The following is a 26,893-nucleotide window of genomic DNA, read 5'->3' as shown; positions in this document are numbered from 1 at the left end:
GTTAGTTCAACATACCCTTCAATATGACTTGAAAGTTTCACATTAAAACTCTTAGCCTTAGTAGTAGCAATATTCTTATCCGTAGCAGTAATAGTATCAATAGTGGTAGTACGCAAATAATGTCTTTTGGTTAGCTCAACATTCCTCTCATCATGCCATGAAAGCTTTAACTCAATACCTCAAGCCATTCCTGAGAGATTGCTGATCCGCCCTATTGACAACCTGCAGACACATAGCATATTTCTATTTAGGTCAATATCCCCTTAACATTCCCTGCATATTTTCACCTTAATAACCTTAGTCTTAGTAGTAGTCGCAGTAGAAGTAGTATTTGTAGCAATAGTAGTAGAACTAGAAGCAGTGGCAGCGTGTGTACATTGCCTTTTAGTGGGGCAGCAAAAGTATCCCACTTCCCCATAACAAATACTATATGTAAACAATGGAAGAACTACATAACTTACAGCCGTTGCCCCAACGGCTGTGGAAGATCTTAGGCATAGTTATTCGAGCTTTCACCTATGTTGAACAAAATGGCTATCTCAAATTTTTTTATCGAATGTCTTTAGGGAAATAAGGGGCGTGGGGGCCTACTAATCCTCCAACTATTGCGCTACCTTTAATTTTATTTTTCGTTGATGTTTTAGAAAATTAAAGCACACTGTTCAATATACATAGAGTTTCAATAAAATGCAAATGCTACAATAGACTTTAGATGAGGGCAGTAGCCAAACTCCTGCTTGAAGTCATTTCTGTTCGTTTAAAGTTTGATTCGAGCATTCATTTAAATTTTTACTCGTCTAAGGATCTAATTATTCATTCATATTATCTTTTTTTTTATGTTTTATGTGATTATCTATTTTAATTTCTGTTCGTTGTAGGTTTCATTTATTCTTTGATAGTAATTTATGTTCGGTTTTAGGCTGAATTACAACAAAACTTTATTTTAGCTCGTCCGAGGATTCAATTTTGCTCTTTACTTTTCTTTGAGAAAATTACTTTTCGAGAAGTGTTTATGAAATTACATAATCAATAAATAAAAAGTTCTCAAACCCTAACCGCTTCGAACCACAATCATTCATCATATTATTTGACCCTTACTTCTTATTGCCAAAGCAGCTTCGTCCTGTGCCTTCACGGCTTCCCTCACTGCTGCGTTGGCCTTCCTTTCAAGGTCTTCCAGCAAGGCTTCTAAGGGTTTTTCTTGGTCGTCAACCAGAGAAATAATTTCTGACGTCGACATGGGAGGTTGAGCCTGGGAAGAAGTGCTACTCTCTGCCTGTTCTTCCTCAACTTTGGGCTCATTGTTGTTTACTGAGGTCTCACTAGATGCTGAAATAAGAAAAAAAAACATCAATGTGCTAGATTTCGAAATTATGTATCAAAACTTTTTTTTCTTCTTATTTCCTATTGTTTATTAAATAGCTGTTATGCAGGCCCAGAACGTTTGAAAAAGAACAAAGAAGTTCTGACACCATAATGTTACAAAACAAACTTCAGCCTTACCTTTTACCAACTTTTACATAAGCATAACACTTTTGAATCTGTCGTAGTCTGTTAATGATAAACGAATTTCGCACTAGGACAATTACATATGATGTTCAAAGTTCAGAAATAACGTTGAATAATTCAGCAAATAACAAAACCATACAAAGTCAAAGGAAGGAGGGGGGAGCGGGTATCTTACATCCTAGGTATTCTCCAAAAAGCCTCGCGTTTTTATAGAGAGAGAGGGGGGGGGGGGTATTTTAACATGCATCATAGCTGGATGTTGGACCTATAATGAATATTATTATCTTTGAACTCCCGCCGCCATCAGCTATCCATTTAGTCCTCAGACTATCAATTAAATTCCCTAAGCTATTTTTTATATAAAATAAAGATACCGATTTAGAGTCCCAAAGATGTTCAAAATTTAGTTGCCCTCCTGACCAGAAGCTGTTAAGACCATCTTTAGCGTATAAGATAAGAATATTTGCTCCCCTGTGTAGATACGAAGCAGGACAACAACGATACCAGAACTTTACTGAAACACACATGACAGAAATTATTATTCAACTGAAGATTATCTACAAAACATTTGTAGCACGATATTAAAAAAAAAAGATAGAACATATTTTTTTTTTTAATAGCAAACACTAAACCCTGACACCTCATAGCTAGCTCCCTTTAAGACTATAGCTCTTATTATTCACGGCAACAAAATTCAACCATTAGTAGGTTATATACATCAAGGAGGCACACTTGTGCCTCTTTAAAGAGGCGACCCACCACAATGTTAAGCGATATCCGGTCCTAGCGGTCGCAGAGAGACAGCGGTGATCGCATTTTGTAGCCCAAGCTCCAACTAAGAAACGTGCAAAATTTCACCCCCCCCCCTCCGACTTTATCTTCATGGGTAAAAGTGGGCCGGAAGTTTCGACCCTCCAACCACAGCCCCCTTTTAAAGTTGTCCGATTGGGCTGAAATTTAGAGGTTAAGCTTTCCTGGGGCCCGGGAGCTTATCCTCGAAATTTCAGCTCAATCCGATCACCCCTTCCCTGTTTTCCAAAAAACAGATATAGCCACTTAATGTTCATTTCTCTTTTTTTTTATCAGCCACGCCTACAGCCCACAGTTGGCAACGGATCCGGGTGAATGAGGACTCATTCGAACCGGAATTCGACCTGTTAGGGCCTTTTGATATTTCCAGACCGAAAAAATTATCCCCCGAATTTAAATTTACGAAAAACTTCGTTTTCCTATAAGAGCCCATGTTAATTTTTCCCACCACAGCCCCCCTTTAACGTTGTCCGATCGGGCTGAAATTTAGAGGATAAGCTTTCCGGGGCCTGGGAGTTTATCCTCAAAATTTCAGCTCAATCCGATCCTTCCTTCCCTATTTTCCTAAAACCAAATATCAAGTTTTGTGGGGATTTACTTGCGTCAAAAATAGATACGAAAGACTAAAATAATATAACAAATGTCTCTGTGGTATAATGGTCGCTGTTCCTGACTGTCAGGCGGAAGATCCGGGTTCGATTCTCTGTCAGAGAAAATTTTTTATATATTGAATTTAAAGTTTAAAAAATAAACTCAGTTTCTTCTTTAAATCCGCTTGTCCTCGAAATTTCAGCTCAATCCGATCACTCCTTCCCTGTTTTCCAAAAAACAAATATAGCCACTTAATGTTCATTTCTCTCTTTTGTTTTATCAGCCACGCCTACAGGCCACAGTTGGCAACGGATCCGGGTGAATGAGGACTCATTCGAACCGGAATTTGACCCAGCAGGGCCTTTTGATATTTTCAGACCGAAAAAATTATCCCCCGAATTTACAATTACGAAAAACCTCGTTTTCCCATAAGAGCCCATGTTAATTGTTGAATAATAAGTAATAAACTGTACAAAAACGTGCAGAAATTATCAGAATCAGAATCATTTATTAACATAAAAGCTTTCGCAGTCAGGGTTTAAATCCCGACTAAATCGCGCTATTATTTACAAAGTGAACAAAGACACAAAAAAATTAATACACATGTCACTTATTGTAGACAGAAACATAAAAAGGCACAAACGAATTGCTGAAGCGATTAGTGCGACACTTGGGCTGGGCTAGCTTTGTTGCTTTTGATCTTGTAGTTACTTTTTTTGTCAGCATTGGGGGTAATATATTTCTGTGTTTATCACTTGTCAGAAGAAACTGGCCAAATTTACAGATAAGTTGAAAACGGCGATCGTGGAGTGACGGCAAATTTAGTTGAGACAGTGCTGATTCGTAATCGGTGTACTGATCAGACAGTATGGCCTTCACCGCTCTTTTCTGGACTGATTCGAGTACTTCGCTCATATAGGCAGTGTTCTGAACCTGTGGATCCCATACAGGGCACGCATACTCTAATATCGGGCGAATATATGTCAGGTAGGCTGTTTTCAATTGCGGCACTGAAAAACCAAATCTTCGCATCAGTAAAAGGGTACGCATGGCACAGTTCGCCTTTTTCACTACCCCTTGGACGTGGAGGCTAAACGAACAGTCAACGCTGGACGTAACACTGAGAATAACTGCCGACGATACGTTTTGGTATGGTGGAGGGGGGCACTGAAAATCCCTTTTGAGAGGGTTAAATCGAAGAATTTTGGTTTTCGTTTCGTTGATTTGGAGGCTGTTTTCAGAATACTGGTCTCTAAAGTTGTCGATAAATGATTCACTGAACTGGGGAACGGTTTGAGACTTCTCAATGAGGTATTTTAAGAGGGTGGAAAGGTCATCTACGAATTTGAACCGTTCGTCAAAATCGGCCAGGACGAAGTTGATCACTGCCAAGAACAACAAGGCAGCGAGTTTAGTGCCTTGTGGGGCACCACACGTAAGCTCAGACCATTCCGAATCAGTATCACCCGGGTAGAGACCATATACGCTCTGTAGTCGGTCGCGTAAGAAATCTATTATTAATAAGAGAATATGTCTGCAAGCTCCCATAACCTTCAGATTGTTCACTGCAGTATAATGGCGTATCAAGTAAAAGGCTTTTCTATAGTCGGCTAGGAGGAGATCTACAATTGTGCCTCCTTGGTCAAGCCATTCAACAATAAGGTGATACAGACGCACAAGATAAACAATTGTACTACTACCTTTCAAGCACCCGTATTGGTATGGATCAAGAGAGCCCTGGACTTGTGACATAAATTCACGATATATAAATGATTCCGCTACCTTAGAGAGGTTCGGAACTATCGAAATTGGGCGGAGTTGGTCGCAAGATTTCAGGTTTTTCACTTTTGGAATGACGCGCACATAAGCTCTCTTCCAAACGCTGGGGAACACTTGTTCGCGAAAACACTGGTTAATAATAGAGCTGAGTGGCTTTGCGAGAAAGATGGAGTTTAACTCTAAAGAGTTAAAGAGGCTGAGTTACAAGGTCGAACCTTAAAACGTACAGGGATTATGAGGCACAGTTGGGGGGCTGCCGCCCCCCAAACCATCCGCTTTTGCAGCCTCTTTTGTTAAGGTTTTTTAAGTCCTGTACCCTGCAATCAATTGGTCGTACCAATACGAATGAAACTGTTTCAATGGCATTTTTTTAATATCATCTGAGGATTTGGCAATGACTACTCAGTCTGTTACAGTTATAACTACAAACTTGTCTCTGTGCCAGGTAGTGTTATGTACTCAGTGTGATCATGTATGATGGTAAAATAAATGAACCTGAACTGCTAGTTTATTCTGAGCCCTTCTTCTGCTCCCTGTTTTTCTGTTCAAAATTGTTAAAGTTCATCACAGTATAGCTTGTTATTGGTTAGGGAAAAATCTCCTGAGGAAACGGAAAATAATAATTCTCAGTAGGGTTTTTAATCAAATAAATGCAATAGGGTGTTCTTATGGTAAAAAATTCAAGCAGACTTTGTTTTTGTTGTAAAACAGTTCTTTGCAAGGGCAAAACCGGGGGGTGGTAGCCCTCATCGATAAAATATGCAATAGTTTTTTTTATGGTAAAAAACTACAGCAGACTTTTTTTCTGTTGCAAACCTGTTCTTCGCAAGAGCAAAAGCGGGGGGTCACCTTAAAAAAACCTTAACAAAAGAGGCTGCAACAGCGGGGTGTTTGGGGGGTGGCAGCCCCCCAACTGTTCCTCCTAATTACTGTACGTTTTAAGGTTCGACCTTGTAACTCAGCCTCTTTAACTCTTTAGAAAACGTAGCTTTTTTCAAATAATCTTGAAAATAAAGAGGAAGCGGCCGAAAGAAAAACAGAACAAAACTCAATATTCTGTCTGTTAACACTTGCAAAACAGCTTACATATTCAACTCGCCTGCTGCAAAGTCATCAGAACTTCTATAAAATGTATTTAAATATAATATAAAGACAAAGAAAGCTGAAAAAAAACACACCCCAAATTTTAACATTCAAATTTATAGACCCTTATAGAAAACTTACAGTTTCAACTCAACCTGGACAAAATCAACAACTCGTCTCTAGAATAAACCAACAGACTCAGAATGTCGTACTTAAGCTAGTAATAAGTTCCATATTTCCCCAGTACCGAGAATAGGATTGCAACCAGATCGCACAGCAGGAGTAGAAGGAATGCACAGTAAATCAGCGTCAGGAAGAGGGTAAGAAACCTTCATCACAAACAAAAAGAGCTAAGATGGAGAAAAGGATACCCAAAAACGCCAAAAAGTAAGGTCAAGGAAAGTAATTATACAGATTGAAGATTTAAAAGGGGGTTCTTATAAAATAACTCGGTAGACATAAATGCAATTTGAATTTTCCCTTGGTACGTTCAAGTGACTTGAGGAGAGATACAATATGTATCCATCTAATCAACAACACCATAAATCAATAAGACTGGATTAACGAATGAAAAGAAACTTAAAGTTTGACTTTTAGGAAACAAATTTCAAGTTCATAGGGGTGCCAAAATGTCTCAATATTTTCAAATTAACAGACTAGATGTGGTACCTAAAAAAAATTCAAGGACCTTATAATAGCAGAAAACTGCCTTAGCTAATAGTTCTTAACAGGTTTTTATCCCACAAATGCTTGCGAACTTAGACGCATAAGTGGATTCCTCCGAAGGACCAGAAATATTTCCTCAACTCTAGTCACCGGAAAACCTCTCACTTTCTGATTCCCGATTCTGTTTCACCATCTTTTCGCTAAAAATAAGGCATAAAATACTACCTGTCATTCAATGTCATCCTGATTTTGGGTACATCCCATTGTCATCAAAATACTTGAATAACCATACATCGTTGCCAATTGTGCCCAAGCATAAACATAATATATTTATGCTTGAATTTAGTCCAGTAGACTTCTTTTTGAGGAAAATTCCACTTCTACATGGATTTTAAACTACTAGTCCTTCATTCAGTATAAAATCAAAGCTATGCGACAATATGGCAGGGAAGTGCTCCCCTTCCTCTCCCATCGGAAATTATATTTTCTTTATTTTCTTTTTTAGTGAAACAATAAGAAAAAATAAAATAAAAGGGCCTCAAAGGCAATTGTGCTTCATAATCAGTCCTATTCCTACAAAAAATGTCAAATAAACAAACATCTGTTATCAAAACGAAATCGATCTAATCATCCAAAAGTGTAGGCAAAAGTTACAACGCAGGGAAATTTTGCACCGCCAAAGTAGATAAGATGCATGCCCCCTTCCCTGGAAATTTAAAGAGTATGCATTTTCAATTTGTCCCATATTTTTCAATATTTTCTTCAGATAGATTCCCCTTTCTCAGCTTAGTTCGTATTTGTATATCTATGCAAATTGATATACAAATGTATATCTATATATCTATGCCCTTGTAAGCGTTTATGGGAGCGATATTTCTGTAGTAGGTGAAGAATCCAGCAGTCCGAACACTTTTTTTCTGGGAGGAAAGCTGATAAATTTAATTAATTTAAAGGCGGGGCAGACCCAAACACCCTGAGTCGAGGATCAGACCTCACGAACCCATTGCCTCCATCCCCCCAAACAAAAGTAATTATTAGTTGGAGGAAGCGAGAATGAATTCCCTCCCCCAACCTTATTATATACTTTTCCAGCTGTCGGAGTCTTGGGAGGAAGACTATGGTTATCAAAAAAGCATAAATCTGATTTGTATATATTTTGTGTAATTGTAAAGATTTTTTTTTCTGTTGAATTTTTAAGGGAAAGGCTCATAACTTCCACACCTCGCTTGCCCTATATAGTACCTCTTTTCTAAATCCCTCAATTACATCGAGCTCTGCTTTCCGTTGGCTAGATTTGAAATTTTACAATAGCTACTTATATTAATAAAGATTCACCTTATCTTTGCAATGAATCACAAACTCGTAGCAACTTGGTTAATAAAATTAACTGGAAATACATAAAAAATAATAATTTTTATTTTCAGTTGAAAAGAACAGGTCCTTTTTGGCGGTGGTAAAATAAAGGAATTTTGAGTCTATTTTGATATGTTTGGTTCTAAATGACCGTCATAATTTGCTTTTTCAGAGTCTTGGACATAAACGACATCCAGCAGCAGGACCATGAGGGAAATCAGATTTCTAGTATTTACTACTACTACTACTACTAACAACTCACCGCAGCAAAAAGCCGCCTGAGGCTGACAGAGCTACGCACGCTCCTCCTCCATTCCAATCTATTCAAAGCCTACCTTTTTACACAGGATGGCTGGCCCCCAGCCCCCCATTGCACTTCCTGGATGAGGGCCACGAAACGGAGATCAGCACCGCCGGTTTGGACCTTAAGGGGTTTAGTGCTGCCATACTACCTTTTTACACCCTCTCAGGAACTTCCCATTTCCTTTAAATCTTTCTCTATGACGTCCTCCCACCCAAAAGGAGGACGACCTGCTTTCCGTTTAGCCCTAGACGCTTGGCCAATAAGAACAATCTCCGGCAATCTGTCATCCTTCATCCACATGACGTGCCCTAGCAATCTCAACCTTTCTTTCATTATAGCCCTAGAAAGCGGGATTGAACAACATTTTTCATACAGCCTAGTGTATGAAATACAGTCATTCAGCCGAGTACCCAGAACAATCCGTAAGCACTTTCTCTGGAACACATCTAGCAAATCTTCATCTGTTTTTCGGAGTGCCCATGCTTCAGAGCCATATTTCACCACTGTCCACTGTAGCTTCTAATATTATAATCTTGGTTTGCAGACTTATCTTCCTATTCTTCCAAACTTTTTTTTAACTGTGAAAAAAAAACACCCTGAGCCTTGGCTATTTTACTTTTAACATCTTCACTGCTCCCACCGTCTTTACTAATAATACTACCAAGGTAAGTGACGCTGCCCACCTGATCAATCTTTCGTGACCCAGAGTCACCTTTTCATCTTCACTTATTCCTAGCCTCAGTGACTTAGTCTTCTAAACATTATTTTCTATACGTATTCTAGCTCCCTGAACTCGCAAAATTTATAAAAGTTCATTCATTTTGCTCACACTTTCATCTGGGATGCTTAAATTATCAGCATAATTTAAGTCCAGGAGACTTTTTCCTCCCCATTTGACTCCGTGGTCTCCCGTTCCCTTTCCTGTGCTCCTTAAGTCAAAGTCCATCAAAATAATCCATATAAAGCGGGCTAGGACACAACCCTGCTTAACTCCTGATTTAATAAAAAACCAGCTGCTAACCTCATTTCTTACCTTAGCTGCAGCAGTTTTATTCTTATAGATAACACTAATCACTCTAATGTATTTGTTTGGAATACCATACAAGGATGAGACCTTTGCAAAAGCTTTTCTATCAACAGAATCGAACGCTTGCGCTTAATCTATAAAATTGAAGACCAAAGGTGTTTGACGACTCAGTCACTTCTCAATTATTAACCTAAGAGTGAAAATTTGGTCGACACATCCTCTACCTTTTGTAAAACCACACTATTCTTCTCTTAAAACTTTGTCTACAGCATCTCTCAGTCTAAAGGGCATGGGCCTAGGGAAGGGGGACAGGGGGGGAACAGCTGCCCCCCCCTAGAACTTCAAATTTACGATAGATATTAGCGAGAAGTTTTCGTATGTTAGAATTTTTGTTGGATGTTACCTGGTAGATGGTTAAAAAAGCTGGAAACAAACAGGAATATCCAAATATTATTTGTAATATCAACATTTACGTTTCAATCTTCAATATTGATTGTTGGTCTGATATATATACAGGAGACTGATCCACGATTGGCTGATTTTGACTTGTTTAATTCTCCATGAATTGATTCAAGCGATAAGAAGTTGTTGAGCTTGTCAAAGCAAAAGTAACTCATTAAATACCATCCTTGAAAAAAAACAATTAGAAATACTCCGCCATTTTTCGACCTGGATGCCTCTCTATCCAAGTGGTCAAGAGTGCCAAACCTGGGCCATCCCGGCACTGGTTCAGTCGTCTCTGCCTTACGTTTGGCCACCGGACAAAAGAAAAAGAAAAGTGACCAGGGGAACATTAAAGCTTGTTTTTCGGCAATAAAATTAAGAAAGAAGATGGTCAGCATAAGAATCTACAAAATGAATTTTATTAAGGTTTTAAAGAAAAACTAAAGAGTATTAATTTCTAATCACACATTGACTGATCAACACCAAAAGTAAGCCGCTCCGCTAATCTTGGTGTTCTACCTTTCAGTGGTGGCAGTTTTATTTCAACTTCTGTCTTTAAGACACTATTCATCTCGTCAGTTAGCGCAATGTCTCTTGCTCCAGTCTTCTTCCAAAAGAGGACCTTAAGTTCTTCAGTTGCTACTTTTGATAATGATAACATTGTGAACAGAATTCCCTTCCTTGTTCTTCAGCTCAATCAGAATATTATCACCAGTCTTGACTTTCTCAGTGTCAAATTAGAAGTTTCTTGTAGGGGGATCGTCTTCAATGTCTATGCTGGAGTCTGAAGAGTTGTTGTATGCAGGATCATCAACGTCAGAATCATCACTCTAACTGTAACTCTTGTTGCATGAGACACGGCTTTTGCTTTTTAGTCTTTTCACTTGTCTGACTTTCTTCCGTTCCAGGACTAGGGCTTTTTGGCAGATACAGCTTTTATCCTAGCAGTAATGCATTCTTTCATAGGGGTGTCAGTGAGCACTTCTGAGTTTTTCATATTCTTTTCTTGTTGATTTTTTGGGTTTGAGATTTTTTGGGTTGATTTTTTGGGATTGATAAAATGCTGCTAGTAAAGCAAAGAATGAGAGGCAGTCATCCAACCAGAAATGTTTTCTGAGCCGATCATGATGGCTCCTGGTATAGCTTCCCTGAGTAAAATTTCCGGACACTGTTTTTGTGGGGAAATAAATAGAGGAGGAACTGTGTTCTCAATGTATTAACACCAGCACAAATCGTGGTCAACTGACCTCTTTCTGTTGACGTGACCTTCCCTACTTACTTCTGGCTTCGCTGTGCAATGATTTTACCAGGCTTGGGGATTTTTTCAGACCTGATTCGTCAAAACTTCCAACGTCTTGTGGTCTGAACATGTGTTTATATAGGCCTCAATCAGGTTGTTAAAGAAAGCTCCTACACTGTGACAGTTGAAAGCAGTTGTCCGTCATAGGCTTGTACTTATTGGCGTTCTTACTGATAGAGTTTTAAGTCAATCCATAAAACCACGGTACCAATCTTTAGCCTACCTGTAATTCCTCCACTGTTTCCACTACCTTTGCAGTTCCGTTATCCGGTACTTTTATGCTCTTAATAATGGCATAAGTGTATGCAAATTTACACGCTTCTAGGGGAATACAGTCGAAAGCATATAAACTATCGTTTTCAAGCAAGTTTTTAGTCTTTTGGCTTGTTCCTCTGTAAATATTGATCATGGGTTGTAACAGGGTGTAAGGAAATTCAGGTCCAGACTTTTTAGAGGGATATTCAGCTTCTCAACTTTTTTTTATGTAGTCTTGCAGCGTTCCTCTGGGGACACCCATGGTACTTCCAAAGAATCCAACTGATTTCTTGTAGAATAAGACAGAAAAAACTGCTATTTTACTTTCTTCTGGATCACAGCCACCTTTTTTTCTTTTCTCTTCTGTTTTACTTTTAATCATTTTATCTTGAATGAAATTTAACAGAAAAAAAAGAACTTCAGTTCACCTACTGTTCTGACAGGATTAAACAACGCCAGAAATAACACAGTTTTGGGTATTAAGCTTGCCTTCAACCTTTAAATATGCTGTTTACACAGCTTTTACAAGCATAGCCCACTTTTGGACACCTTGGTACGGCAAGCCAAATTTAACCTGGGTATTGAAGCCGAACATGGGAGTTCACTATCCCACAGGATAAAAAAATACTAACAGCAAACTGGTGAAGATGGCACGTCTTGGAAGATGCCAAAAACCGCCAAATAATAGGAGGATACAACGTGAGTTTACAAGACGAGTTTTCTAGTATTCGTAATTAGGCGTAGGATTTCAGAAAAAATTTAACAAAATTGCAGAGCTAATCACAATAAAAAGTGATCCAATCTGAAATTTTTGGTAAAAGTAATAATTAAGGTCAGACTTTTTAAAAAAAAATACGGTGAAATCTGTCAGAGTATTTATAATCCACCAGAAGCCCCATAGGTATTTGCATTGAAACTGTTTGTTTTGGCTAGACGTGGGCCGGTCTCCCCTATACCAATTTTAATATTTAATTTTGCCCAACTGTAAACTTTTGAGTTGAATTCTTAGAAGAAGCTGTTATCTAACCAAAATGTGATTTGTGTCAAATCGCTTTTGTTTTGTTTATGTTTTCTGGAAATTGGAAGTAGGATAGTGGGTCTCTTATGTTATACTGTGGCGGGAAAAGTACAACATGGAAAATGTTAAAGGCCGAGTTTTAGTGAAATATAGAATGACTAGTTTCTAAAGACCTATATTCAAAGGACCTGGGGAAGTATTAGTAAGATCCCCCCTCCATCACAAAAGCGGCTGCCCCCCCCCCTACACAAGATGCTGCCTACGCCCATGCTAAAGGGTGTCATACTTACTAAGTAATTTTCTAACTACAGAGACCATACTAATGCCTCGATAATTACCACATTCACTCTTATCACCTTTCTTATAAACTGGCTTAATTAAGGTTTTCCTAAAATCGTTAGGTACTTCCCCCTTTTTCAAAAATCATATTCATAATCTTCAGTAATTTTTTTCTAATCTCAGAGCCACCATATTTAAGAAACTCATTTACCAAACTTTCAGCACCTGGAGCCGTATTATTTGTTATTCATTTTAGTGCTGTCACTAATTCTTCCTCATAAAGCAACGATTTTGTTACATTAAAGGTGCAGTATACTTCTCCAATTTCCTTCAAATCTGATCCGTCAACTCAGTTCTGGTGTAACACATTATAAGAACGTTATATAAACCTTACTTCAATTATCTCCTTGACCCTAACGGCAGCTCCGTTCCTATCTTTAACTGGGACAAGTCTGGATTGACTACTCCCTCTCAATTTATTAACACGCCACTACAATATTTTACTATAGTACCGTCTAGCTGCATCTTCCAGATCCTCGGCAATTTTATCTAAGGCCTCCATTTCACTCCTACTTAATTCAAATCAATTCAATTTATTGAAATAAAAATAAGATGAAACATAACACCAATAATAATATGGATCCTGGAAGCGAACTTGTTGAGAACCATAACAACAAAAAATTGAAAATGAATAAGAGAGAAAAAAAAAGAAAAAACAGAGAAAACACGGGTAAATTAAAGAAAATTGATTATAAATTTAGAGATTAATAATATCAAAGTTTAGTAACATTGTTATACAGCGTGCGAAAACTTGTGGATAGCTCGATACTAGAGGGTATCATATTCCATTGAAGTATAGATTTATAAATGGGGTATCGCTGGGCGGAGCTAGAAACAAACTTGGGGACAATAAAGGAACGGTTGGATAAACGGAGACATAGGCCTTCAGAATTATTGCAATTAAAATAAGATAATAATTGGGGAGGAAGGTTTTTATGGTAAGCGGAGTATGCAAGGGATAAATTTAATTTTTTAATAATTTGTTCAAAAGGAATAATACCAAAATCGGAGAACAAGTTCTGGGTGGGATATGGTCGGGGCAGCCGAAAAACTGCTTTGATGGTACGGTTTTGGGCCGTTTTTAATTTATTGGTAACTGAAGGATAAATGTTTCCCCAAACAGATCCGAAGTATGATATATATGGGTAAATAAAAAAGTAATAAAGGCTGACAAGGATATCAGGGAGAAGAAAATTATTCACACGATTAATCATACTTACCAGTCGCAAAATTATTGCTCTGATGCAGGATACATGAGTTGCAAATGATAGGGAGGAGTCTATGTGGACACCAAGAAACTTGGAAACTTTGACCTGCGGGAGGAGATTGATGGAATATTTTTGGCCAAGTGCTTGCTGAGCTTAATTTTTTTTGTAAGGGATACGAAATAATACAACCCGACTTCTATTGCTGTTAATGGTCATGCAGTTAACGAGAGACCATTCCTGTACTCTATTCAGAAGAATTTGAGCAGAGGTGACGACGGATGGTAAATTAGGGCCGGTGATGAAAAAGTTTGTATAGTCAGCAAAAAGTACTGGGTGCACTGATGGACCCAGGCCTGTAACCAAATCATTAATATAAAGGAGAAAAAGTATTGGACCAAGAACAGAGCCCAGCGGGACGCCCCTCCGGACAGGTAGGGGATGCGAGGTCATGCCGCCCAGACTCACACTCTGTACTCTACCAGAGAGATAGGAGTCGAACCATGAGAAAGAAATTCCAGGAATACCTATCTTCTTGAGTTTACTTAATAAAACACTGTGATCAACCATGTCAAAGGCCTTAGAAAAATCCAGAAATAAGCCAATTACAGTATTTTTAAGGTCAAGTTGGGAACGGTAAACTGTGTGCCGTCGATTAGTGCATGCGCAGTTGACAATTTGGGACGAAAGCCATATTTATGAGAAGAAATCAACGAATCTGAAGGATTAATCCCAAATAAAAAGGAAGAAAGACATCTGAAGATAATTCTCTCAAGCACTTTGGATACAACTGGGAGAAGTGAGATTGAACGATAATTACTTATCTTAGATGGATCGCCATTTTTATTAATCGGGAAAACAATTACAGATTTAAATTTTTCTGGGAAGGCTCCACTGATCAAAGACAGGTGTGCTATGTGCACAATGCGTTCACGAAAATAGGAAGATGCAGTTCTAAGAAGCTTATTACTCATCCCAAGGAAGTCAGGTGTACTACTATTAGAGAGAGATTTGATAACTTGAAGCACCTTGTTACTATCAGTTGGAGAGAAATATATGGATCTGGAATTCTTGTTAGGGTGTACTGACTCGGAGGGGGACCAGGAAATGTCATTCGGTCTATTGGTTAAATAAGTCATAACGGGCTCCAGGACATTAAGTGGGCCGCTAAATCTGCAACTTTATCCCTCACGTTAAATAGGTCTACATATTTAATTCCTTTTTTTTTTAAAGAATTTTATATATTGTTTAAAAAATTTTTTTAAATGTACCTTGGCTGTGAATGATTTTTGAATAATAATAATTTTTTTGCTTCACGGATGAGTTTGGTATATAAGTTTTTGTAACTTTTATAATTAGTTAGGTCAATAACGCTACTGGTTTTGCAAGCTAACTTATATAGGTCATTTTTACAATATGAAGAGATTATAAGGCTATTGGACATCCAGGGGTGTATATAGGTAGTTTTTCGGCTTGATTTACAGACTGGAAAGGTTGAACTGATAAGATCACCCAGTCCCTGTGAAAAACCATTTGTGGCTGAATTAACATCCTGACAATCCAAAACCTTTGACCAGTCAAATGATTTCAAACGATCCGTGAACCGGTTCGTATTCACAATATTATATATTCTATTAGAAGAAGAGATACTAGCTCTGGGGTGTTGAATTAGTGATAGGGTGGATAGGCAAATACAAAGTCGAAGGGATTATGATACCTCAGAGAACGAAGCATTGGAGTACAGGTGGTTTACTAGGGAATTGGGTACAAGAATTTTTTCAATGATAGTAGTTAAAGACCTCTTAGGTCCAACTCTAGTAGGAAAAAGGATTGTCGGAAGAAGACCACTTGAGGTAAATGTTTCAAAGAAGGTATCACAATCATTATTACTGCTAACATTTAGTAAATTACAATTGAAGTCCCCAAAAACTATTGCCTTATTTTGTGGTAAATTAATAAAACTAGAAAATTCATCAAAAAGATTACAAAAGAAATGTATCGGAAATGAGGGTGGTTTATAAAACGATGAAAAAATAAAAGAATTGTCGTCAACACTTATATCAACAATTATTGAATAAATGCATCTATTATTTATAGGTTGCGAGAATAAGGATTCACAGTGTAATAGCCTGGTGAATTTTAGACTTGACCGGATGTAAAGAGAAATGCCACCAGAGGACTTGGTTAAATTTCTTTCAATATGAATAGCTTGAAAGCCAGGGAGTAGGAAAAAGGATTGTTGGAAGACGACCACTTGAGGTAAATGTTTCAAAGAAGGTATCACAATCATTATTACTGCTAACATTTAGTAAATTACAATTGAAGTCCCCAAAAACTATTGCCTTCTTTTGTGGTAAATTAATAAAACTAGAAAAGTCATCAAAAAGATTACAAAAGAAATGTGTAGGAAATGAGGGTGGCTTATAAAACAATGAAAAAATAAAAGAATTGTCGTCAACACTTATATCAACAATTATTGAATAAATGCGTCTATTATTTATAGGTTGCGAGAATAAGGATTCACAGTGTAATAGCCTGGTGAATTTTAGACTTGACCGGATGGAAAGAGAAATGCCACCAGAGGACTTGGTTAATTTTCTTCCAATATAAATAGCTTGAAAGCTAGGGAGGGAAAATTCATTAGTATCGTCAATTTCTGAAAGCCACGTATCCGTTATTCCAATTACGTCGAAAGGGCAGTAACCGTTAATTAAAATTAAATCTTTAAAATTAGTCCACTTATCTCTTATGCTTCTGATGTTAAAGCAGATAATATCAAGTTTTGTCTCTTCCATCAACTTAGGTTTTACATTTTTTACAAAACGAAAGTGTCGAGATATTCACAGTTAATATGGCTTAAGCGGCTATCAGGGCTAGCTAAGGGGTTGTTGCGCAAATTATTTTGGTCATCGTAATAGTTAAAAACAACATTATTGCACAGTGATAATTTCGTAAGAAACGCAAAATCTTGCATAATATACATTTAAATATGCGCTGTGGTCAAAGTTTCATCATTTGCTTGGTTTGATGACTAAAATTCTTCTTCAGCCAACGAATTATCATTGGTGGAAATTTTGGACTGGTATGGAGAGTTTACCGTTTTTTTCATAGATTTCTTGCCTTTGACTAGGGCAATGGCACCGATTTGATCAGCAGTTGAGTCAACAGGCTTAACTAGCTTCGATGTGCAATCTATGTCCTTTTTGATGGAAGATAGTTGAGCTATAGCTGTTTGCAAGATGTCATCACCTAGGAGTTTGGTGATAGCTTTCTTCTTGAGAATATTTTTGGTTTCTCCTGGTTCATTACTAACCTCAATTAAGTGACTGACTGTGAGATAAGTTGCAAGTCTTTGCCATTCTTGGCAACTTTCGGATGAATCTTTTGGGGGGCAGAATGTTGAAGTAAACTTAGGTAAGGGATGGGGGGACTGACTAATACCTTGAGTATGAACATTGTTTGCCTCTTTAGGAAATGATACTGTATGTGCATCTTCCACAACAACTTTTGCTTGGTTTCTACTGGGCCGATGGGATGTGGGTTGCCGAGGGATTCTTGCAGCTACAACTGAGTAGGGTAGGTTCATTTTATCCGATGTTCTAAGGATTAAGACTCGCTTTTGGTGAGCCGGGCAAGATTGTTTTTGGAGGGTTGTGTGTCCCTTACGGTTACAATTTCTGCAGAAAGGGTCTGACTCAGGGCATTCACTAATTGCATGGCCTGTTTTCCCACACTTAAGGCAAGACGGATGGGACTGTTTGCAGTGCTTTTTTCTGTGGCCGTGGGCCAGACAAGTAGAGCATTGTAGGGACTTAGGCTTAAAAAATCTTATAAAAAAGGGACATACCGTACAAGAATATTTCTCTGTTTAGCTCAACTTTGCAGGAAATGAGGACTGAACGGCTTGGGTGAAGGACTCCTTCTTTGTTTAAACTTAGCCTTATTGCAGTTGAAGGATTTATGAGAAGGCCTGAAGAATCTATTAGTTCAGTTTGTATTTCCTCCATTTTTACACTGGTATCAACACCATAAAGCAGATACTTGTGTAACTTTTCCACATTTTTTTTGTGGCTAAAATTTTCGAGCCATCAAGAATTATTTCTTTGGATTTTGACAGCATATGGTCTGCCGCCTGAGAAGACGTAAAGTAAATATCAATAGACTCGTCCTGCTTGAAAACAAGTTCAAAATTTACCTTGGCGATCAGAAAAACAGCTTTCCTAATTTGCGTTATTCGATCTTTAGAAAAGGGTTGGCCATTGATTTTCTTGATTGAGACAGTATAATAATTAGGGTAATCTGCACTACTAGTTTCTGGGATACTTGAAGAGAGGGCTTGCACCATCACTGGCGATCGAGTTTCATCCTTTTCCCTCTTTTTTCCAGGCGTCTCAACTCTTTCAATAGGGTTAGTTGTCGCTAATGCCTAAATTCCTGACAGGTGGCTAACTGTTTTAGACCGCGTATTTGGGGGGGGTTCTAGACAGAGTTATAGCAGGAGGTGGGAAGGGCGACTGGCCAAGGGTTTCAGTGGGAGTACCCTTCTCGGGTGGTAGCCGTGGGGGCTGCTTTTTTCCCGACATTTATTATGACGAGACACTACATATTCACGAACTGTTAATCAGTCTTAATTCAAAGTTACTTGACCAATAGTAAATATTCAGTTATGGAACTAGATTATTCACTCACTTCACTCACATAAATAATAACTCACTTTGTGTGAAGTGAACAATCCCTCACAATTAAATCCACAAGTTAATTGCGCAATCTAACACAGTACAGTACAAAAGATAATCCGATTAGGTTCACAAGTTAGTTCCTTTTAGTTCAGATACTAAACTCATACTTAGTTCATATTTTAATGCTTTCTCCACTTTCTTTACATTCCTTTTGTTTTCATATGATCTATCACTCAGATAATTCTTGTAACTCCCTTCTCCTTTCTATTAGACATGTTGCCTTTACACTAACAATCTAAGCTCCCGTCTTAGCTTTCTTCCCTAAGACACCTTCAGCAACTTCACAAATTATTTTTCTAAAATCAGTCCAACCATCTTCCACATTGTCAAATTTTAAACTCTCAAGTTTTAGTGTTCAACTGTTCCTGGAAAGTGTCTCTCGAATTCTCATCTTGGAGTCTAGCAACATCATAACTTCCCGGGAGATAGTTACCCTTCCAAAATTTCAACTTTAAATTAACCCTAGACACTACTAGATGGTGATCTTTACTTTTAACATCAATAACAGCACTCCTATATACCCTAGTATCTGGTATTGATCCTGCCAGTCTTCGGTTTAGTATAACACCCTCAATAAGGTTTGCTGTCCTGCCATCACGTGAATACCAAGTTAACTTATGAGCCATTTTATTACCGAACTCCGTATTGATTATTTTTAGATTGTTATACCTACAAAATTGCAAAAGTCTGTATCCATTACTGCTTTTTTCCTACACCAAATTTACCTAGGCTAGGATACCATGTATCCCTATTTCTGCCGACCTGGGCGTTAAAATCCCTTAGTAAAAACATCATATTTCTACCTGGGGCCCTTTCTATTTGCTCCTGTAACTGTAAGTAAAATTTATCTGAGTCGCTAGTATCTCCGTCAGTCGGTTCTGCAGGGGCATATACTACTATAATTGATACCCTGAACTTTTTAGTCATAAAATAAGCAATTAGTATTCTATTATTAATACCTTCCCAGCCTAAACAAGACTCAGCAGCTTCCTTATTCATCATGAGCCCTACTCCCTGTCTATGTAGCCCATCCTTTCTGTCTGAGTAAATAAATTTTATATCACCTAATTTCATGCTTCCTACCCCTGGGATATGAGTTTCTGAAACTCCTAATAAGTCCAGTTCGAATCGTCTGAATTCATCAGTCAAAATGTTGAAAAGATAGTTATTTTTTAACGTCGCAACATTCCAAGTTCCAATTTTCATGTTCTTTAAATCATTAAAATTATTTTAGCCTCAGGAAAAGCAACGATCCCGGATACCGATGCAGGACGGGGATCACATATCTTCTCAAGTCTACACCAAAGTTACTCAATATATTGCTATAACAGTGGCTTATGTGTACATCAAATTTCTGACTTAGAGTGTGTCCCATTAAAAATTACATATACTGAATTTCGGGTCTAAGTTGGTCACCATTTACAAGGACCAGTTTCACGATATTCATTAATTTCAAATTATTGTAATATTTTCATCTCTTTTTTTTATTTGTACGTCCAGAGCCGCTATTTGAACGAGTTTGCGAAATATCAGGACAGTCCAGAGCCAGTCCAGTACGTCCAGGACAGTCCAATACGTCCAGAGCCGCTATTTGAACGAGTTTGCGAAATATCAGGACAGTAGGTAAAAGGACAAGATAATAAGATCATGGACTGTGTGTATTTACCATATATGCTACGCCATCTCCAGTAAAATAGTCATAAATTCCCATCCATTGCATATTGAGTTAAAATTTTCCACCCAATCTTCATAAAACATTTGGACTATGCCTATATTCATTTTGAAGAAAAATGAGACGACTGAGAAAGAATTCCCAAATTGGTTAATTCAGTAAAAACAAGTCCATGTAAAAAGAAATAAACAATGAAAACAAACAACCTTCAAATAGAATTCCAAAAAAATATCCCTGTAAAAAAAAAATTTTCAGCAGTGACCCATAAAGCTGTTTGTTATAAGTAGTATCCATAGTAACCCAGTATAAAACCTATTACAATTCATAACGAAGTAACGCAAACAGCAAGGCAGCAAGTCACAAATAATGCTACATTATTGTAAAACATTATTTATGTCATAAAACAGAAAACAGCAAGTAACGCAAACCCTAGCGTTTGCTGAATTTTCCTAAGATCATTAAACTGTTTACGCGAAAACCTAGCAGAAAACTACACACTCAAATTTCTCAAAATTTTCTCCTTAAACAAAATGCACTGATCATTCATATGCTTCTGGGTTACTTACAAACAATTTCAGAGGTACTTTCGGGGATTTGATCAGCGTTAGGATTATTTTCGACACCAGATTTGGACGAATTATCAGTAACCGACCCAGGTAGAGTTACAATGCCCGTTTCGGGTATATCCAACTGTAACGCAGGAGCAGACGACTCTGTGGATTGCAAAGACTCTTTCGGGGTAGATTTGTCCAGAGCATCTTCTTCCTCTCGCTTCTTAGCTGCCTCTCGTTCCAATTTTTTCTTCATTAGACTGCTTTCTGAACTATAATAAAAAAAAGAAAAAATATTTGTCTTTATTCTAAAAGCAGTAATCATTCATTCACTTCCTACTAGAAAATTGTATGATATGAGAATTGGTAGAAAAAACGTCATGTCACGACTTGTTTGCTGTTTAAAGCTTAAAACTCAAGCTAAATATTAACTCTAGATAAATTAAATCTAATTACAAGGCAATTGATTAATCTACTACTGCAAACAGCTCCTCAGAGCACTAAGTCATTGAGGCCAACACAGCCATACAGACTACTCAGACCTATTATATTTCAAATCAAATTATAAGCCTGTACTCTCTCCCATGAAGTTTTTACTGCCTTTAAATATTTTCTTATGACCTCTCCCAACGCCGTCGAGGGCATCCTAATTTCCATTGTAACCGTGAACTGTAAAGCATAACGTAACCACGTTAATCTTTCTTTCATTATGGACATATGGTGAACAAACCACATTTTTGGTTTAACTTATCCTAAAACGTACTAATCGGTCTCTCCAGTATATTCCTCTGAAAAACCACTGGCACATCTTCTCCCACTTATTTAAGCGCCCACGTTATAGAAAAATACTTATTGTCCCTATGGTGGCTTCTAGATCCTTAATCTTATTTAATCTTAGTAAGGAGACCAACATTACCTTCCAATCTTATTTGTCTTTCCCATAGGATTTGAGAGATACTGTCAAACATTCATTCTACCAGGCCCAGATTTACCAATAGGCCCACTAGGTCCAGGGCTAATGGCGCACAATGCCAAGGGGCACAATAAATCATCATTTAGTGTTTTTTTTCTTAATAAAGACCGGACTGATGTGATTTATTGTCCAAGGGCCAGGTACACTTCACCGCCGCGCTGCCTACTCACAGAAGAGCGATTTTAAAACAATACAGGATTTCGGTGGCCGCTTATAAATTGTCATAAACCTCTCTTTTTTGTTTATTTCATTACTTTTGGCCCATCAGTTGCGTTCTGTTCAGTCCTTCCACTATCCCCGAATTTTTGGATTTCCACAAACCTTTCATAAATACGGAAAAGCAAAACCGCGTGGGCCTAGAAGCGTCAAAGCTTTAAATTTAGCCCTGCATACTTTAGCAAATCTAAATTAATTCTACAAGAAATATTATAAACCTATGACAAGTTTGACAAAGAACTGCTATCAAAATTAACTCAATATTTCCAGCAACAAGACTAACTTATGGCTTAGAATAAAGCAAAAATATATTAAATAGGTAAAATAATTAATAGCCTAATTAGCATGGAAGCCCAAATCAAAGAAAATTGATCAGAGAAAACCATACTATTCTCCAGCCTCTCTGCTAACCTTCTACTAAGGGAACTTCAAATGTCTCCTGGCTAGTCTCGGATTAGTTTCAGAGATACAAGGCAGAACTAGCAAGGGGTCAACTTTTGGCTAGATGTACTATAGTTTTGCACAATATATCCACTAAATTTCTTAGATTTAGGTATTCTTAAATCAAAGGCCACATCTTGAAATTTCAGGCTTATGACCGCTCCTGTTCACACGTGACGCAAATCTCCATTTTTTCACATTAACTTAGTAAACTTTATTGGCTGCTCTATCTGAATATGTTACAGACTACTCGAGACTCATTACTTTACTCCATCATATCACTAAAAGCTTGTATACTATACCTTAGTTATTAAAGCATCATTCAATTCATGATGAAGTTAAACCACATACCTTTGGAGATTGCTATACATTCTTATGGCAATCTCTTTGGAGATTGCCATAATTTGCTACACATATTTTGACCAAACAGTTTGAACAAAAAGGTAACTATTTAATGCATCCCAATTTAACATTTGTTCAGCAGACTAAAGATAATGCTTCAAAACAAAATGTTGACAAATAAGTGTCCTTTTAAAATAGTAAAACTAAACTTAAACTCACAAATGTGTTTACTCTATGAAAATGTTTTGCTTTTGTAAACTTGATTAGCACATTTACTTTTTATTTTTATTTTTGTTGTACATATTATGAAAAAAAGAACAAACTGTTAAAAATACATTTCATTCGAGCAAAGCGCAAATAACACTGTAGTGGGTATCCACATTCTTATTTATGGTAATGTTGGCTCCTTCAAACTTTCAGAAATTTCCAGGAATTGATATTTGAGGGAATCCCGGAATGTTTCATTTACATGGTTCTATTACTTTCTTTAAAATATAGAACTAAATTTGTCTGAAAAGTCATTGTTTAAGTACGGATACCAAAAAGAATATATAGATAATAAAGGGCAGATACAGCATATAAGCGGACTGAGGGTTTTTTGCTGTTTTACAGACTATACCTATATTTACTATAGGTGATATTTTTTGTGTCAAATTTCCTGACGCTATAGACTAAGTGAGTAAACCATGTGTTGCATAAGAAATACTATACAATTAATGCAAAACATGTCATAGATAAATCCAGAAATTCTGCTGCTTCAGCCTATGATATAGAGACCTTAAAGCTATAACAAAAAATTCTAAAGTTGATCGATAATCCTAGGACCCTCGAGATACCTTCGTTTCAGACTCGTCTCAAAATGGTCCTTTTTTTTAATTAACGTTTAGGAATGGATCTATAGCTGTTTCGTATAGATGAAAATAGGCTCCAAAGAAGAAAATTTCAGAGACAAAAGAGCAGACAACTTATTGATACAAAATATATTTTATGCTCCAATACTTTTACATGTACTGTGGATATCTTAATCCCAATAAGCTATTTCGAGATTCCAACATATGCTAAGTTTCGTCACCTTAACGCATTCCCTTTACCAAAATTGTAGGCAAAACAAATCATAAGCACTACTTCAGCACAAGTTCACATTCAAGGCCACACCACAAGAAAGCCAGTATCTTTCACGGTAAATTTTTATATATCTGGCACACAGAGCACATTCAGTTTCAAATCAAGATTATTATGGTCTTGATTATCAAAATGCTGAAAGCATTTCAATTAGTCTGTCTTTACAGCCAAACATGGTCAACACAGACTAGATAAACAAAAAATTAGCAGAAATTGTACTTTGGCCAAATTAATGGGCAAGTACACGAGCAAAAAAGAATTCAAAAAGGACACAGTCTGAAAAAGACACGAACAAAGATTTGGCATAAATGCCATGTCTAGCTCTCTAAATTCTATTTTTCAGATTATTAAAAAAAAAACATGATAATACCTATCAATTCCTGGTTTTATGTGGTTTCTTGATGCTGGTTTTTCAATAACAGTATATGGTTTAGAGCCCAGAGCAGCACTGAATATAGTACTAGTGCCAGGTATGTTTGACTCAATCCAATCTCTTGCAGCTGGATTTCCTGCAGCAACAGCGATAGTGCCACCTACAGCTACTGCAGCACCGGTTAGGACTAAAGCAGCTTTCGAACGACTAAAAAAAAAGACTCTTCAAAGATAGGTGGATATAAGTTAAAGATTGTAATGCACAGTCTTGTTATTCCTTGTTATTGCTGGTCATTCAAAGGTCTTTAAGCTTCAGTAGCTATGGGTTTTCAGGCATTAATTTTAAGCCTAAACACCCCCTTCTAGCGAAATTCAACAATCAGGCTGACCCAAGAAATTGTGTTTTTAGTACACACTTAGCAAAGAGCAACTCCGAAGGCCCAACACACCAAGTCAAGGAAATTAAAGTAAAAAAAAAAAAATATTGTGAAAATCATTTTAATTTTTAAGATATTTCCAAATATCCAAATTTTATCACGACTGGAGTCACCTAAAAAAAACAATCCGCGTAATACATTCTGATTAATAAAAGAAAAATGGAAAAAAAAAACGCCCAAAAGAAGTAGTAGCATCACTACAACATCATAACAGCAAATTTGCAGTCTTGGAGAGCACTATGTTCAGTATTATAAAGCCCTGCTTCGAAAAATAAAACGATTTATGTCTTTTCTTTCTATTATGTGATAGAACTACCTTTTTTCGTTTTCTAGACTATATAAAAAAAATAGTGGCACCCAGTAGGAGGAACTTATTCAAATGAATTTCTTTAGATTCAAGTGTGTTTACTAGAAAACAAAAGACAATGACCCAAAGGAACATCTCGCTTAACACAATTTTCTACAACAAAACAAAAGAATCTCGAGCCTTCGGAAGCCTCTGATTTGCTGATTGACCAAGCTGATTTATAAAAATATTTATACTTTATATGTCACTAATATGAAAAAGAAAAATTCTAAAGAAAATCAAAAAGTAATTATTAAAACCCAAAACGAGGAGAAATAAAGTCTTATAATAAGTCAAACTTAAAACAATCAGAAATGTCAATGAACGTTTTTCGTTAAACTTCTTTATTCATTGTAATTTCTATTTATTTTACGTTTAACTTATTACCTGTCTTTATTTCCGCTTGTTGTAGGCTTGAATATTACTCTTTACTTTTCTTTGGATTTTTTTTTCAATTCGAATCCAAAGTGAGCAAGAGGCTTTCTAATGCTGTCCTGCCCCTCCCTCACCTACTTTTAAGCAAAAAGTAGACATGTTGCACACTTGTTTGAATATTTATAAGAATTACGTATACATTTTTAGTTGGTATAATCCCAACTGCACTGGAGTGGAGAGACGCTAAGTATGGTACTTTAAAGACAGGCCAACCTTCGGAGGACAAACCAATAGCAATCAATTCTTCCTCAGCAAGGATGATGAGGGCAGCTAAACCTAAAAAACGTACCAAAAGAATAAAAAAAGACTTTAACACTGGGGTCACGCAGGTACATCAAGGAATGTGAGCTTGAAACTGTGTCACAAGTCATATGTATGAGAATACACTAATATGCATTATTGTTCTGTTAATGCATTACCAATCATGGGGTAGATGGGCAGTATAAGCTTTTCAAGCCCTTCTGTTTCCTTTCTAAAAATTGCAGTATTCTTTTTCACGGAGGCACTTCATATGGAAGGGGTCGTCGTATAATCTTCAAAGCGGGCTCATTCAATTGTAAATCGAGAGTTCTAGTGCCCTTTTTAAGAGTCAAAAGTGATCGGAGGGCAACTAGCCCCGCCCCATGCCCCCTTTTCGCCAAATACATCCGATAAAAAATTTAAAGTTGCCATTTTGTTAAAAATAGTTCAAAAATCATATAACAAAACTCAGGGGTCGCCACAAGCCCCCAGGGTCTGGGGGCAGGCTTGTAAGTAATGCCCTGGGGGCAAATATGGTTCTTGTATAGAATGGATGCTTGTAAAAACTTCAGAGAGAGCTCATTTAATTGGAAATTAAAAGTTTTAGTTCACTTTCTAAGAGCCAAGGGAGATCAGAGGGCAATTAGCCCCCCCCCCCCCGCACATGTCCTTTTTCCCCAATTGCATCAGACAAGAATTTTGAGATAGGCATTTTGTTAAAAATAATTCAAAGTTCTGATAACAAAAACTGCGGCGTCGAAACAGGCCCCAGGGCCCAGAAGCAGTCGTTATGCCCCGGGTGCAATTGAAAGTTCTAGTTCACGTTTGTATGTCAAAAGTGATCAGCTAGTCCCCCCCACCCTTTTCCCCCAAATGCATCAGATAAAAATTTTGAGATAGACATTTTCTTAAAAATAGTTTCAAGTTCAGATAACAAAAACTCCGGTGTCGACACAGCCCCCCAGGGACCAGGAACAGGCGCTGTAAGGTATGCCCTGGGCACATATATGGTTGTTATGAAATAAATGCTTGTATAAACTTCATATAGGACTCATTTGATTGGAAATTGAAAGTTGAAATTCCCTTTTTAAGAGTCAAAAATGATCGAAGGGCAGCTACCCCCCTTCCCACCCCCTTTTTCCCTCAGATGCATCAGATCAAAATTTTGAGATAGCCATTTTGTTAAAAATAGTTCAAGGGTCAGATAACAAAACTTCCTGTGTCGACACAACCCCCCAGGGGCCGGGGGCAGCGGTTAAAGGCCATACGGCTCTAAGGATTTATTATTACGGTATTATTATTTATTTATATTTTTCCCCCGACG

The 26,893-nt window shown here is 37.4% G+C and overlaps 1 protein-coding gene across 2 annotated transcripts in view; it reads right to left on the bottom strand.

Moving 5' to 3' along the window:
* Mitofilin (inner membrane mitochondrial protein mitofilin) overlaps positions 1-26,893 on the bottom strand; it is a 107,850-nt gene that overhangs the window by 46,824 nt on the left and 34,133 nt on the right. For both annotated transcript variants that reach the window (XM_089090761.1, XM_089090762.1), the window contains exons 3-5: positions 24,110-24,319; positions 20,661-20,917; positions 1,099-1,329 (exon numbers count right to left, since the gene is read on the bottom strand). In XM_089090761.1, the coding sequence (XP_088946887.1) occupies positions 1,099-1,329; positions 20,661-20,917; positions 24,110-24,319 (698 nt within the window). The remainder of the gene's footprint in view (positions 1-1,098; positions 1,330-20,660; positions 20,918-24,109; positions 24,320-26,893) is intronic.

This window comes from Artemia sp. Qi Xiang Cuo, chromosome 6 (genome assembly GCF_049724085.1).
Source record: "Artemia sp. Qi Xiang Cuo chromosome 6, ASM4972408v1, whole genome shotgun sequence".
NCBI classification, from domain to species: domain Eukaryota; kingdom Metazoa; phylum Arthropoda; class Branchiopoda; order Anostraca; family Artemiidae; genus Artemia; species Artemia sp. Qi Xiang Cuo.
This window is presented reverse-complemented; position numbering and strand designations above follow the sequence as displayed.